A 15,508-nucleotide genomic window follows, 5' to 3' on the forward strand; every position below is an offset into this window, starting at 1 on the left:
AATGCAGCCGCACGCCGTCATTCGACCATCGGGAGCCTTGGGGGCCCTTCCCCTTTGGGAGGGGGAAACACGGCGCGTGCCGACACACCGTGTGCCCACGTGCCAGAGGTCGCAAACGGGTTTTGATTTCTTACCCGTACCCATACCCGGCCGTACCAGGGTCGCAAACGGGTACCCGTACCCGGCCCGGTATCGGGTACGGTACCCGATACCCGGCCGGGTACGGGTAGCCGGGTACGGGTAGGGTACGGGTATCGGGTACCCGATTACGACCTCTGGGATGAAGCCATGTTGCAGGCGCGGGTGGGTTGATTCTAGGAACTTTAATTGTGAGAAGAGACAAGACGTTGGGAAATGAGTGACAAACGGTTACTCACCAGTGACTCACGGCCTACCCGTACCCGGCCGCACCAGGGTCGCAAACGGGTACCCGTTAGGGAGGTGCGGTAGGGTACGGGTATCGGGTACCTGGTTGCGACCTCTGCCACGTGCTTCGGGTGTTCAGGTGCACTGGCGGAGTGGCTCGCCGACCACCCCGTGATGCTGACGGGGGTGCTGCCCCTCGTGCTGCAAGCGCTGGCCAACCCGGAGCTGTCCATCTCCAGCGTCTCCACGCTCAAGAAGCTGTGTCGCGAGTGCAAGCACGACCTGGGCCCCTACGCGCCCAGCATCATGGCCGTGTCGCAGGTTAGCCCCCCCCTCTCACCCCCCCCCCCCCCCCCCCCCGGGGTTCATCCCCCAAGAGGGAGAGATGTATATGGGGTGATCCCTTTCTAGATACCCCATTTATTTCTCGAGATCAAAGATGTCATCATCGTGGCCAAAGCCGAGGGATGCAGCCGCACCTCCCCAATGCTTCTATACCCCCTGCTCTGGCTGCATAGTAAACACGCGGCTTTCAAGGTCTGCCCAAACAATGTCCCACCATCTGCCCTTAGGGCTTCGTAACGAGCGTCATTGAACGCTGAAAGCAAATCGGACCGGGGCTTTGTTCGACTCACGCTTAAAAACGTAATGAGTCTTTTTAAGATTGGTGGGGATACATTTAGAGACTTTCATTGAACATGTTATTTTCTCTGTTACTTCTCTCTCAGTTCTGTGGGGTAACTATAAGTGGAACACCTTGTACCACACTGGCACATGCATACACACACGCACACTGAGAGATGATTGCAACATCGCAGGACTGTGAGAGATGGAAGCTGTCTAAGGAGGCTTTCTTCCTGCGGTAACTTTAATCGTTGTGATGGTGATTGACGATAATTTAAGCACACCAGTGGCATGGAATGACTCAAACCACTTAACCTGGTGCCATTTGTGAAATTGTTACAATTTGGCGAAATGATTTTAGTCGGTAATGGAATCTATTAGTGTCTTGTTGTTGTTGCATCTGGCATGTGAGCCTACAATCATTCACCCACCGTACCCAACCTCCACAAGTTATGATATGTCTCGATTCACAGTCACAATTCTATTCGAGAATTGGCTATTCAATTATATCTACTTTATCACCTGTGTTCTGTCTCGCAGTGTATTTCCTCCGTCTGTTAGTCTCGTCTGTCTCGTTTGTATTGCCCCCTGTTGTTCCCGCCATTTCCAAAAATGTTACATTTGCGTATTATGTGGATGCAGAGTAAATAATTAATTCTATGCATAGTAGCATGTGTACGAATCAATTATAATCGATGTCTCATTACGCGAGCTGCCCTCATGCTCACGGCTGCACTCTTAACATGCGTGCGTGTATGTCTTCTTGGTTCTTTCGGTAAAGTCACGTAGAATGGAAATAATAAAATAAAACATAATAAAATAATTCTCACGACGTTTCGGCCACAACGCAACATCGTGAGAATTATTTTAGTATGTTTTATTTTATTATTTTATTATTTCCATTCTACGTGACTTTACCGAAAGAACCAAGGAAATGAATCCCTGCAGTCACGAAAGCTTTAAATCGTGTGTGTATGCTCGCACACTGCCAGGTCACTGTGTTGACATGTCTGGTTCGTCCTACAAAGGCTGTTGTCTCCCCGTCTGCGGGCGTATTATTTATTCAATGGATGTGCTTGAGGCTAAGGTTGACCGGTGTGATGTAATTAAGTACTCTTGTAGTCGTTGTTTAAACAAAGAGTATTTATTGTAAGCGATAGGTTTCTGCACACAGCCTGGGAATGCTGATCATCAGGCTGGGATTATCCATATCAGGGTGTTTGCACTCACTGTGTTAGGGAACCCTCTGCCTTTTGCAGCGCCATCCCAGTGGGCACGGATAGCCCGATGGCAGGGGTGTAGAACATTTGCCCCGAATGGGCCCCGATCTCTCGTCCGATCGCCGAAGCTCAGCAGGTGTTGAGCCTGTGAAGCGCTTGGATGGGCGTTTACCGCCGTGCAACAGAACGGGGCGTCGGAGGCTACTGCGGGGCTATGCTGTCCGCAGGCAGCGGCGCTGCGAAAGCTGTCGTTGTGCTGTACTCGGCTCCAACATCTATGTTCCCTGCCTTCAACTCGCACTGACCAGCGTGATAAAGTATGGTGAAATAACTGTTATGCATATCGTCGGGCAAGTCCCTAATTCAGCATTGGATTTAAAATAGGGCTGTACGTGTACAATGTATCGTGCATTTCACAATTTTGACTGTGCTCCTGTGTATTTGTTTTTTCTCTCCACCATTGTTCACCGACCAGGAGGTGCTCGTGAAGCAAATTCACAAGGTAATTCTCTCCTCTAACTTCCCTCTGGACTGTGACCAATCGTGTTTGGCCACTGACCCTGCGTGAGATGCAGGGGGAGGTGGCGTGGATGTCCACGGGCGTTAAGTGGCGGTGATGCCAAATGGGGTCAGACCAACCATGTGTCGCATGTCGAGATGTCACGCTTGAATTGCGGCAGTAACTTGGGGGGGGAGGTGAAGGTGGGAGGAGGTGGGAGGAGGTGGGGGGTGGGAGGAGGTGGGGGGTGGGAGGAGGTGGGGGGTGGGAGGAGGTGGGGGTGGGAGGAGGTGGAAGGAGGTGGGGGGTGGGGGGTGGGAGGAGGTGGGGGGTGAGAGGAGGTGGGGGGTGAGAGGAGGTGGGGGGTGAGAGGAGGTGGGGGGTGAGAGGAGGTGGGGGGTGGGAGGAGGTGGGGGGTGAGGGGAGGTGGGGGGTGAGGGGGGGTGGGAGGAGGTGGTGGATGGGGGGTGTGATGTTCAGCGTATACCAAGTGTCAAGCATTGTTCTTATGTCAATTCCGTCATCCACGGGCGTTGTCTTCACATGCTATTCATTAGCAATTCCCGCAGGGTTATGAACGTGTGCAGAGGAGGCTTTTGAGGCAGGAATGCAGTGCCCACCACTGGCACCAGATTCACCCCACCCCCACTCTCTCTACCCACAATCCCTCACTTTCTTCTCTGCACCGCAATGGGTTGCAGCATGGACTTCAGCCACCTTAAAGAGTTGGAAAAATTATAGTGGATGCCGAAAGTGCAAGGGGGGGGGGGGGGAGAACTGCAATACCTGTAAGGTGTTTTTACCTAATTATATCCCACTGTGATGTTCGTAAGTTCACACGATCCAACTTGTGCACAGCGCACTGAGCCTCTGCAGATAAATTATTCACGAGCCGTACTTGCTGCTGGGCTGTGTGGGTTGGGTGAAGCTGTTTCTCTGCACTACCTGCACACACTTACTCATTGTTTCTCTATTGTTGGAGACTAAATTATAGCGAAACCACTCTCCTGAAAATGATTTGTGGAGGTGGGCCCGGGTGACTTGGCAGGGATGATACTCTTATCAGAGCTCAGAGTCGGCACCGCTAAGTGAGATCCTTTGTTTGAATTCTATATACAGCCATCCGTGATTATATGGAGGTTTGCAATGTGGCAAGCTGATGGTCTCAGTCTGATCACCAATGAATGCACAAAACACTATCATGTTCAACCAGATGCTTCATTCAATTCGACTTGATTCCAGTTCTGAGAATTGCTAACTTGGTACACACGACGACCACTAATATATTTAATATATTCCCCCGAATGTAGATAAAATGTCATAATGAAGTGATATCAGGAATAACTCTGTGACCTCATCATCTGGTGCCATTACCAATACACGGGGTGATGCTCTGCTAGTTGGGAGTTCCAAATGTAAAAAAATTCTACTTTTGAAAAACACACCATTAGCACAATTCGAACATATTTCTGCACTCTTAAAAAAAAACCCAAAAAATCCAATTCTTATTTTTTTTACATTTTCGCTATTTCTGTTTTTTTTCCTTTCTCGAGCAATTGTTGGGAGGCGTGTTACGGCAGTGATTCATGTGTGCGCCCTCCTCGGGGGCACAGCATTTCCCCTTTGCTCACAGTTGCCGCCTGACACTGTGATGCTTTTGAGACAATTTCATAAAGTGGTAAACTAATTAGCTCACCCCACGGGATTTCTTTCCTTCAAGTTATGAGCAAAAAGTATACCGGTAAGAGGCCTCTGAAATGGCGGTGCCTTTCCACCAATTAAAATTCTTAGCGTAAAAATTGCCTGCCGTCGCTTTATCGCTCACTTTTTTTGCCTACAATTTAATTTATCCATTCCAACAATCGAGATACAGTATATACGTTTCTGGAGCTGCTGAGCATTTGATAAAATGTAATTAGCCAAACTGTTGATATAACATGGCCCACAGACAGTGCCACTCAATGGTGAGATCCCAGAGCGGGGATAAATGGCACTGAAATGCGGACACCATAGAGGAGGATGCCTCAACACGGGGGTGGGTGGGGGTGTGGAAAATAGCTATGAATCAATGCATGACACCTGCTTTCACGTGCGTGTGACAGCAATCATTAGGAGCTCATTACCTCGTGCATCTACGTCTCGTAGCCGTACCCTCCTAGCTACCGCTGTTGCCGCAGCAAAGTAATTAACAGCTGGCGTTTTTACCGCGGTCTTTGGGGGCTCCTGCGACCGCATCCCCGCGGCGAGCGGTCCACGACCACCACCGCCGCCCTGGAGGCCACGGAAAAGTCGCCACGCTTCCTTCCGTGCACGCACTCCGGCGGCCGTGGACGGAAACGCAAAGTGAATTCCCGCTCGCGCTCGCACACAGCGCTTCCTCGTCATGCGCTCGGAGGAGGGGGGGGGCTCGGAGCCTCGCGCAACCCCCCCCTAACCCATAAGCCCCCACCTCTCGGTTACCCCCCCCCCTCCCTTAGGGAGACATTGTCCCTCATGCTGTCACACTCGCTGCTCATGAATAATTGATGCATTCACCTGCATTGGGCGCAATAATGAAGGGCCCCCTCGCTCCGCGCTCCATAAAGCAGGCCTTGTAAAGCTCGTCTGACGCGCTGTAAGCCCTGTAAATGGGTGGCCGGTGGAATTGGTACCTCCGCAGACTGTGAATTATCTAATGAGGCTTGCTGTGCGCTTTCAGAAGCCTGGGTTTGATCAATATTTTGACGCTGATTGAAGGCAGTTGTGGAGCTGCTTTTAGGGCACTGCAGACTCCCTTCTAATCTGCACCGCCACGCGCAACACTGTCGGGGCTCTGCAGGAAATTGGAATTGCAGTATTTTGACGTTTGAAGTGACTGCAAGGTCTCGTAAAAAAAACTAGTCGTTTTTACTCCGTGTGATTTGGCACTATGCATGGTAATGACATTTTATTTTAATCATCAGGGGGTCTCAAGACTCTTTTTCAATGCAGTACTGCATTTGGATGTTTAGCGGATTTCATTCGTGAATTATTTGCGTGCGTACGGCAACCTGCATACACCGGAGAGGCTGACGCCCGAGCGCTCCGCACGCACGAGTTGACAACCACGTTGCTTTACTGCCACATCTCGTCCACTTCGCAGCCCCCCCCCCCCCGCAGGTTTTGAAGTTTCTCAGACCTCTGCAATTCACCACACAGATCCTGTGCACAGAGTAGGTAGGGTGTTGAACGTGTGCTCTGTGTACTCACTCAAAGGCTGGGGTTTATGGATCACTTCAGAAGAGAGTTCTGTGTGACTGTGCCGGAGAGCTGATATGTAAAAGCCGGCACCCCCCCCCGCCGCCCGCTCCACATGTGGCAGAGCATGTGTACACCCCCTGCCCCCTCCAGAAGCAAAACGGAGCACTGAGCAAACTAAACTATCAAAACTATTTTTTATTTTACCAGGTAGGGCCCACTGAGTTCTAATATAGCTCTTTTTCAGAAGCGACCTGGCCACAATTTACGGCTGAACGAAGTGGCTTATCATGTTGACATTAATATCAGCCAAATACACTCTAAATGCATGTTTTTAAATGCAGCACAACTCGCATGCTAAAGCGCTCCTCGAGAAAAGGCACTCCAGCTTTGGGATGTCTCTTGTTGGGTGTCTGTTGGGGAGTTTTGGGGGCAATTGTTTTTTGCTGGAATGGTTTGTGTAATTGGATTTTTTGTTCTTCCCAAAATGGCACTCCACCTGCTATTGGCATCATGTCGTGGGAGGTGTCACGATACGTTGGGAAACTCGGCAGCTATCAGCGCATCACCCTGTGTCGGGAGAATGACCTTGAAGATGACATCACCGAACTGTGTCCGAGGTCTCTTCATTAGTTCTCTGTATCCACACTCGGGGCGTATATTTTATATGCCCGGCAAAGAGTGCTCCTAGCATGTCAATCGAACCTTCGAGCTGGAATTTGGCCAATTTAAATGAAAACCCACTTTTTATTGTGTAGTCATTGGTGACCGGGCTGAGACCATCAACTGACAATACTTGAAAACTAATTTTAATCATCTGTGTTTCTGTTCGGGTTCAAACCCAGGATCTCTCAGCGTTGCCGGCTCAACCCTGTGAGCTGACCCACACTTCCTTTCGTTCAGCTTAAATCATCGCTAAAATATTTGCGTAATAGTTTGTGACTGTGCAGTCATGGGCAGCGGTTGTGGCGGTGCTCAGCATATGATGAGCATGTTTAACAAAACACTCAATGCATTTGTGAAAGACCATGTATCGGGCATTGTGCTTCCTAACAGCAAATGTCCCATTGTCTACGAGGCCAAGTTAGGAATTTTTGTTACTTTGCATGCGTGTGTACCAGCAGTAGTGTAGCGGTTAGGGCGCTGAGCTACGACCCGACTCGAGTTTGATTCCCTCTCAAGGCCAACACCAGTGACGAGTATCTGAATCGGTCCTGGGCCTCCCCTAGGTCACCTCAAATGGGTACCTGGTGTTATCTAAACATCGCTACAAACGAGACAAAGGCATCCGGGCGTGGTGCTGGCCACCCACCCTCTTGTGTGTCGTGCCGACCTTCATGGGTGCTCGCTAACAGCACTTGCCCCAACTGTCTGTTAAGGCTATGCGGAGGATCTTTGTCTTTGCCTTGCTCTTTATATATTGGTTGGGTGTCACAGTGGTTATTACACTGCACTACGAACATGACTACCTTGGTTAGCTTATCCAGCCACAGATAATATTTGTGGTAAGGAGTGTCTGAACCTGTCCTACAACTGCACTCCCAGAAGGCCGTGCGGGGTGTGGTGAAAAAACTTGCGATTTTGTGTAGAGAGAGATATGGGAAGCAGGCATTATTTTGTCAAACGCTCCCGATTGGCTTGGCTTTGGTGCCAGCCACCCACCCCCTCGCGTGCTGTGCCCGACCTTCATGGGTGCTCGCTAACAGCATTTCCCCCAACAGTTTGTTAAGGTTGTGGGGAGGGGGCCGTCTATGTTTTTGTGCGTATATGTGCACTGTGTTTCCCCCCCCCCCCACATACGACCGCGTTGTGCAAAACTGCCAGTTCCGTACGTTGAGAACGCGCTGTGGTGTGCGCGGGGCCCACAGAGCAGCCAATGCATGTGGCTAATGCAGGCCCTGGGGCTGATGCTGTCCCCACTGCCTGTCGCCGAGATCCTGGGGCACCTGCAGTCGCTGCTCACCCCGCACATCCAGCAGCTGGAGAGCCTGGCCGAGCAACCGGTGAGTGTCCCCCCCCCCCCCCCCTCACAACCGACCGGCGACAGAAAGCGCCACGCTTCGAGGGACCCCTCCCGTAGTTACCGTGGTAGCAACGAGCGCACAGAGTTTCCGCCCAGGACCTCCCTCCTGGCTCCCATCCCGCTCCCGTTCTTCCTTCCCTGCCCTGTCCGCCTGTCCCCCCACCACCGCTCCTCGTCAACCCTCCCCGCCGACCCAAAAAGCGTGAATGAAATAGTTTTTGTTGGCGTGTTGTCGCCTTATCTTCCTTTTCAGGGGTCACGTATTCGGCTGAAGACTTGCTGTTCAGGTTAATGATCCGAAAAGGGGCTAGGGTTTTTTCCCCCCCAATTTATTCCTTTACCCTGCTGTGTTGTATAATGTACGCAGGACTGTGGGTGTAATGGGGGAGCAGGAGGCAGCTGATGCGGTGAGACGTGGGGTAGCAGATGTGCTTTTCCGATGAGATTCATTAGCGAGTTGTTTGTAACTTAGTTCGCTCGCTCTCTTCACTGCAGTCGCTGGCTAATGTGGTTTTAGGACCATTTTCTCCGCACGGGGCATAACGCGAATTGCAGACGGCACAAGCGTAGCATTATCTTCGTCGTTACAATTATTGTTAAGAAATATAATGGTACGCCAACTGGGTTATATACGCAAATATGTGCCGTGGATGCGCGATAGCATTGCCATGTCGGCAGATGTAAAGCTGGCTGCTGACGGAGCCGATGCTCATCGTTCTAGGCCATGATGAGTGCTCACGGCGGTAATTGGCATCGTGTCATGCAGCCGTGTTTCACGTTACGTTAAGCAACGCTTGCGGATGGTGCAAATAGCCCCAATTTTCTCGATGGGCCCAGTGACATTGACAGTCCCTGCCTGTCGCATGGCCCCTTTGATCGCCCTTCGCCAGCTCTTCGCAGCGAGTGCATTCACAACCTTTACATCATTCATTTGGCTGTGAATATGGAACAGCTGTACCGCCGCGCAGGGTGTTGAATCAGGGGGTGGTGGTAGCCAAGAAAAAGCTTCCAACTGAGGAGGGTTTACATTTTTTTAATGTTTCTAAATCAGGATCAAATGAGTGTTGTACGGCGGTGCTGATGGTGGCGGCCGACCGTATAAAATGGATCCCGCTTGCGCTCTTTATGTAAAGCCTGCGGGAAGCGTGCCATTGGCCCTGGCCGGCGATGGTGAGGCCTCCCTTAAGATTACGGCCGACTGCGCTGGAGAGGAAATCCTGTGTCGAATTGGACTGGACAGCTTCCACTGGCGTTCAGCTGCGGAGCCTTAAAGGCGGTGTGGTGCGTGCCCCTACGTAGAAAAATGAAACCATTTACTCCTCGCTCCCAAGCCGTACTGACAGGCTGACATGTCTTAAGCCAGTCCTTAATGTTGGTGGCATTGAGAGGGCGTCTGCCACGCTACTTTGTGCCTACAAGGCTCGGCAGGTGCTGTGAAGGTAACCCGCGAAGGGGATAATTTATCTGTCGCCTTAGCGAGGGTGCGCTCGTGCATCCCGTCAAAAAGAGGCGGCTGTCAGGATTTTTATTGCGGTGATGCACAGCCAGAGGCCGGACCGGCACGGGGTCACCATTGTAGCCCGTCTGCTCCGACCCGGCCCACAGTCCGCGCTCTGCGTTTTAACTCCCATCTCGTTTTTGCCGGCGGGCAAGTGGCATTGTCGACCCCTGGATCTCTCCAGTACGCTTAGGACGAATTACCGTGCCCCGAGTCAATCCCCCTCCACCCCCACCCCCCTCCCCCATCCCGCATCTACCCCTCCCTCCTTCCGACGTAAATTCTGTAAGCTCGTCAGATTGGTAATTATGGATGAAGCCCGTATGGCTCGTGCGGGGTATGCCTGTGAGGCTGCCGAGACAACCGATGAACGCAAGGCTGCTGTGCTAATCGGCTGCGATGGAGAGGTTATAAACAAACGAAAAATTATTCATCGCTTTGCCCGGAATCACCATCTGGCGCATGACGTTTTTGCATAATGCACAAATATATATTTGCATTATATAATTCCTAAATCAAATCTGCTGCAAATAAATCGATGTATGTGCACGCACACATCGATGTATCCGAAGCATAAAATGCGCTTAATGTTTTTGTTAATTAACTGTTCATGCTAATCCAGCCTCAGAGGCCGCAGCCAGCAAATGTACAGTGTGATCCATTAGGACCACAATGCTTCCGCTGATGAGAGTAAAGATAATGACATTTGCTTTGCATGACCAGATGGATGAAATCGGTGGTCTCTCAAAAAAAAACACAGACCCATCCATTTCCAGACTAACAATACGGGTGAAAAACAACGCCGCACATTTTCCACTTATTGACATATTTCGGAGACGTAATTGTGCAAAACACACTTGAAATTTTGAAAGCCTTTTCGAGCGTCGGATTTTTAACTATAACAGCAGCAGGTGTGCAATTAGGGGAAAATAATAATCATGAAATCTATTTTTTTGGCCTAAGCGAGACCCCGCTTCCCCAAGCATGCCTTCGCCTTTTGCGTGCCTGCCGCCATTTCGTCTTTACTTTGCTTCATCCGCGCCCCACCGGACCTTCCTCTTAAGTTTCCTCCTCCGCTACGTGCTTTCGTTTTTTTTCTTTTCACGACTACCCTCATCGTCTTTGGTTGCAGTTGAACCCGTTGAGGTACTTCGATGTGAAAGTCGCTTTATAAAATGGAGGTTGTTCTTATTATTACAGTTGTATTAGACCACGCCGTTGCATCACCGGACGCGATGCTTGTCAGGTGTCGGGGTGGTTAGCTCGTTGCGCGCGCGGAAATATTCCGAGCGCAGAAGTCGCCCAATGTCCACGGTTAGGTGAAACGCCCAGAATTGCCGTTTCTTATGTCCAACTGGGAAGTAAAACTCTTTCCGATGTCTTTGTACGATAGGAATGACTATGTTTCATCGAAAAAAATTCAAATGTATATAATAAGAATGCACATTAAGTAGAACATATTGAAAGAGTTTTCACCTTCCAAAGGAGCAAATGTAATTCCGCTAATATGTATCTACATATCCACAAGGAGCTGGGTGTTAGAAGTAATAATAAAACATCTGCCTTGTAATTTTGCCTGTCTGCGGCTTGCAGCGAATTGTGGTCCCAGAGCACAATGTAAACCGTGACACCTGCAATTCCCTTATTGCGGCCGTATAGTATAATTACCACCGCATCACACTTGATCGCGAGATGCCACGTGAAGCTGAACTTCCATACGCGGAGCCTGAGAGACGTTTACCACTGACACCAGGGCTCGCACGGTTTTTATTTTATCGACGTCTGTTGCGAAGCGGTTTGGCAAGCTGCAGCGGATAATGGGTTAAAAGCGTAATAATGGCGCTAGCGGCGGACTCGTGCGCTCGCTCGAATTTGTGCAGCCCTCCGCGGGTGGTCACACAAGCTCGCCAGGAAATGTAATTGAAATAGTATTAGCAGACGTCCTCCATGCCGTCCTTCCCGCGTTCCTCTTGCACACCTGCATCTCTCTCCGTCCTTGCCGAATGCATTCCTAGAGCTTGCTCTGCCCCATGGTCTCCCCTGCCCCATGCCTCCCCACCCCCCCTGTGTCAGAAAGGATCAATGTTCCACACTTGGTGACACGTGACGGATTCGTGCATGCCTCGGGAAAAATCAAATATGTACCTGTGTGCAGAGGTGCTTTTTTATTTTTATATACACATAAATGTTTGGCAAATGCTTGCAAAAATGCACTGCCCGGCATCATGATACATTAACCCGCGTGACCGTTATTGTAGAATGGCAACAGAAACTCGAATGTGCGGAGCATGATGGATGACCAAATTTGACCCTGCGTTTTCACATTGCCTGGAGCGTGTGAGCTCTCTAACGGTGGGGTTTTTTTTTTAGTATAATAGAAACAGAGCGTAATTGCGCGATGTTTCAATGCATCATCCCGTAACCTAAACGAGCTCGATCGGACGCACACCTTCTGAGCGCGTCTTGAGTGAGTGTGTACCGCACAATCGGGTTTCACCCGTGCCGAGACTGTGTGCCTGCAAACAGAATCGAGACATGTCGCTGTTAACCGTGCGATGTTCACGCACATCGCAGTGAATGCCATGCCGCCATTACATTTGATTCCACCTTGCTTCATGTTAGAGATCCTTGGCATACCTCCTGCTGCTTGGGAATGGTTTTAACACATTTTCTTTCCCCCCCTTCCCACCCCACAATAATGATTGCCCCATTATTTGAATTATTTGTTCCCTTGGTGCTCATTTAGTATTTTGACAGTTTGTTGATTCACTTATTTCGTTCATAGTTTCTGCTGTTTGTGTGCGTGTGTTTTTTGGCATCACGTAAGTATATCGTTTGTTTATTATATTCAAGTATTTGTTAAGCCTGCTTTCAGTAGCGTGTAATTTTTTTTCCTTTCGTAGAGTTAATATTGCATTGTATTTTAAAGTGGTTATTTCTTTTGTATTTATAATCATTTAAAATACCACTGGCATTATTTTTGCGAAGTGACTCGTTTTCTTTAAAGTGTTTGCAAAATGATTTAAATTTTCTACATTTAGTCATTTTTGAGTGACAAGGTTTTCCCTGCATTGATTGACGGTTAGTTTTTTAACTTGGTTTAATTGATTTGTCTGCACTGAAACACTTATTTGAGTTGCTCATGTTTCTCTTTGGTTTTTTTCTTTCCCCTCTCATGCTTTTGTTTTTTATGACCTTCCCTTGCAGCCAAACCCATCCAGTAAGCTAGCAATCATACATATTTTGGGTCTCTTGTCCAATTTGTTTACCACCTTGGATATCAGTCGCCTTGACTCCGAGCGCGACGGGACCGAGGCCAAGCGTAAGCCGGCCGGTGATGGACCCAATCCAGTAAGTACGGCGTTGGGAAACCTGTGGGGATTTTTGCTTTTCTCGCTCATGCTGCGCGGCGGGCAGGCGGGCGGGCGGGTGGACCGCTAGGAGAGAATGGACGGGCGGACGGGCACTGAGAGATGCCAGCAAGTTGGCAAAGCGGAGCGTACCTGAGGGATTAGAAAGAGTTGTGGGAAAAGGGGGGGGGGGGTGGTGGTGGGCGTTGGAAGGGAGTAAAGGTGAGGATACGTGCTGTCAACATCACTCTGAAATTCGCCAAACGGATCGGAGGTGAACGCCGGTGATTAATTGGTTGGGCATAGCCTGCAAAGGCTGTGCGGTCAGCCTTGCAAGCCCTACAGCCTGAACACAGCTCTTATGGTTTTTAATTACAAAATTAGATTTTTCAAGAAATCCACAACTAAATTAAAGTTGGAATTGTCGAAGGAAGGGTGGGGGGGAAACGTTAACCACAAAAATCCATTCCAGCAAATCACAAATTGTCTCCACTGCCTCCAGGGTGTGATGACGAGGGCAGTGCTGCGACACCTCGGCACCTCGTGCCACCTGAGCCTCGAGGTCGCCGCCGGGTCGGGAATCGGGCGGGAAGGGAGGGAAGGGAAAGCCACCTCGTTTCACTCGCACTGCCCTCAAATTTGGCTGATCGTCGCGCCAGCAAGGGCCCTCTCCCCACTCCTCTGCCCGGGCCGCCCCCACCCTCCCCCGCCCAAAACCCATCCGCCCCCGACTGTTGTCACTCGAGAGCAGCGCAGCAGCGCGAGCGCCCGCGTGGACGAAGATATTTTTCGCCGCAGTGACGCGAAACCCAAATCTGTACGATCATTGTCGCGCCATCCTCTCCTTTCCCTCCAGAAGGTCTATCAATTGGGGTGGGGCAGGGGGGGTGGCTCGGGGTGTCTGGACCTATGAGGAGGAGGAAGGTTGATGTCGCCCTGGAGGTGGGGGGGTCAGTGGTATGGAAAGTGAGCAGCGCTCGCGATGTTGATTGGACAGCCCTGCGGTGCATTTGTGTGACAACGGAGCCATCCTTTACCTCCGCTACCATTCCCATTGTCTTTGTGTGCACACACGCGCACACACGCGAGCGCACGTGCACGCGCGCACGCACCCTTTGGCTCATTAACACATCTCACAGGTAATGGGCCTTGTTCAAAATTTGACGCGTCAATTTGGGTCTTTTGTAAGTCTCCGTGGGATTGCCATAACCATCTTACTTTAATTGTTAAGCAAAAGAAGCTGGTGAATTCGAGTTGACGGGTTCACGTACAGCACCAGCGAGGAGGGACACGTGTGACCACCGGGGGTGGTAGAGAAGGTGTTACAGTTCCCAAAAAAAAGCCCACCTTATAAATGCAGAGTTCCTCAGGGCAACTACTTCTAAAGCAGCTGTTTTGTATTCATGCCGGCAGCACGGGCTTCATTAAGAGTCTTTTGAAAAACCTAATTTCAATTTTGTCGATTTATTCAAGCATTATAAAGTGGATGTCTCCTAGAAAAGCTGAGTAAATCAAAATGACCCCCTTTTTCAAAATGCCAAGAGTGGTAATTATTCACTCTTAATTGCTTTACCACCATATAAAATATTATAATCACGAAACAATTTACAACCAAAGCAGTTAAGGTTTAAAGGCCGCTGTGAAATATCCTCTTAGTGCCGTGCAACGTGAAAATGGGAGCTCGAATGCCGGCGTTTTTATGGCTTTGCATGAAGCCCCTCGATGTTGTCCACCCCACTGGGGCTCCACATCACTCGATTGAGCCGTGGCGTCACGTTGTGGGGCTGACATTGCTCCTCACCGTTGCCATTATTTTCAGTTTGACCGTTTTTAAACCACAAATCGGACCTTCAAGGCAACCCCCCCAGTGCGGCCCCGGGACAGGTGCTGCTGTGCCGCTGACGCGCGGCGTGCGGTAAAGCGCCGGCCTTCCTTGCTGTCTGTGCGTGCGCGCGCCATTGCAGGTGGTCGTAGTGCTCCAGCAGGTGTTCCAGCTGGTGCAGAAGCTGCTCGCGAAGTGGATCAATGACAGCCACGTGGTGGAGGTGAGCGAATCTGGTTAAGGTCTGACCCCGGGGTGGACATTGGTCGGGCACCGGGCTCTCGCGGTGCTGATGTGGCATGGCTGGTGCTCTCGAAACATCGTCGGTACCAGGATGTGAATTCCGCTCTGCTTTCACCAAGGCCGCAGAGCCGTCCTCAGTGGAGGAAGCTGCCAAAACAGCTTTACCCGTCGCCCTTGTTAGTGGTTCATGAGTGAGAATAGGGTTGTTGGTAAGACTCTCGGTCACTTGCCTGTTTAAACGTTTAAAAAAATATAAAAAACACCCCAATGTTCGTTATTGAGGCGAGGGAGCGCTGCTATTGCTCAGCTGCGGGCCTCCGCTGTCGACTTGGCCGGCGAGGCTCGGCGAAGCGAAGTCACTCTTCATTAGTGCTTGCGGTGGCAGCGCGCGCCGGCCTGATGGATGATAAGGAGTTGGGGCAGGTAAGTAAGCGGCGCGGCGGCCGTGCCGTGAGTGGCCTGATTGCACTGCGGGGAACGGGCCCACGGTGCACACGGATCAATCTCAGCGGCGGCGCAGGAGACGCGGCGCTTGCGTTCGCCCTTTGCGGCGGTGAGGCAATGTTGCAGGGGTCTGTCGTTGCTGTTTTTCTACGTGTCGATTTGCGAGCAGTTTCTTTTATAATTTAAACATTTCCTCTGATCTG

The 15,508-nt window shown here is 50.6% G+C and overlaps 1 protein-coding gene across 1 annotated transcript in view; it reads left to right on the forward strand.

Annotated features, from left to right (window-relative positions):
* Positions 1–15,508, forward strand: part of IPO13 (importin 13) — a 71,218-nt gene that overhangs the window by 44,143 nt on the left and 11,567 nt on the right. The window contains exons 10-14 of the mRNA XM_078605618.1: positions 506–687; positions 2,686–2,712; positions 7,794–7,928; positions 12,654–12,797; positions 14,761–14,841. Of these exons, the coding sequence (XP_078461744.1) occupies positions 506–687; positions 2,686–2,712; positions 7,794–7,928; positions 12,654–12,797; positions 14,761–14,841 (569 nt within the window). The remainder of the gene's footprint in view (positions 1–505; positions 688–2,685; positions 2,713–7,793; positions 7,929–12,653; positions 12,798–14,760; positions 14,842–15,508) is intronic.

This window comes from Lampetra planeri, chromosome 24, assembly GCF_965212315.1.
Source record: "Lampetra planeri chromosome 24, kcLamPlan1.2.h2, whole genome shotgun sequence".
Classification (NCBI taxonomy): Eukaryota; Metazoa; Chordata; class Hyperoartia; order Petromyzontiformes; family Petromyzontidae; genus Lampetra; species Lampetra planeri.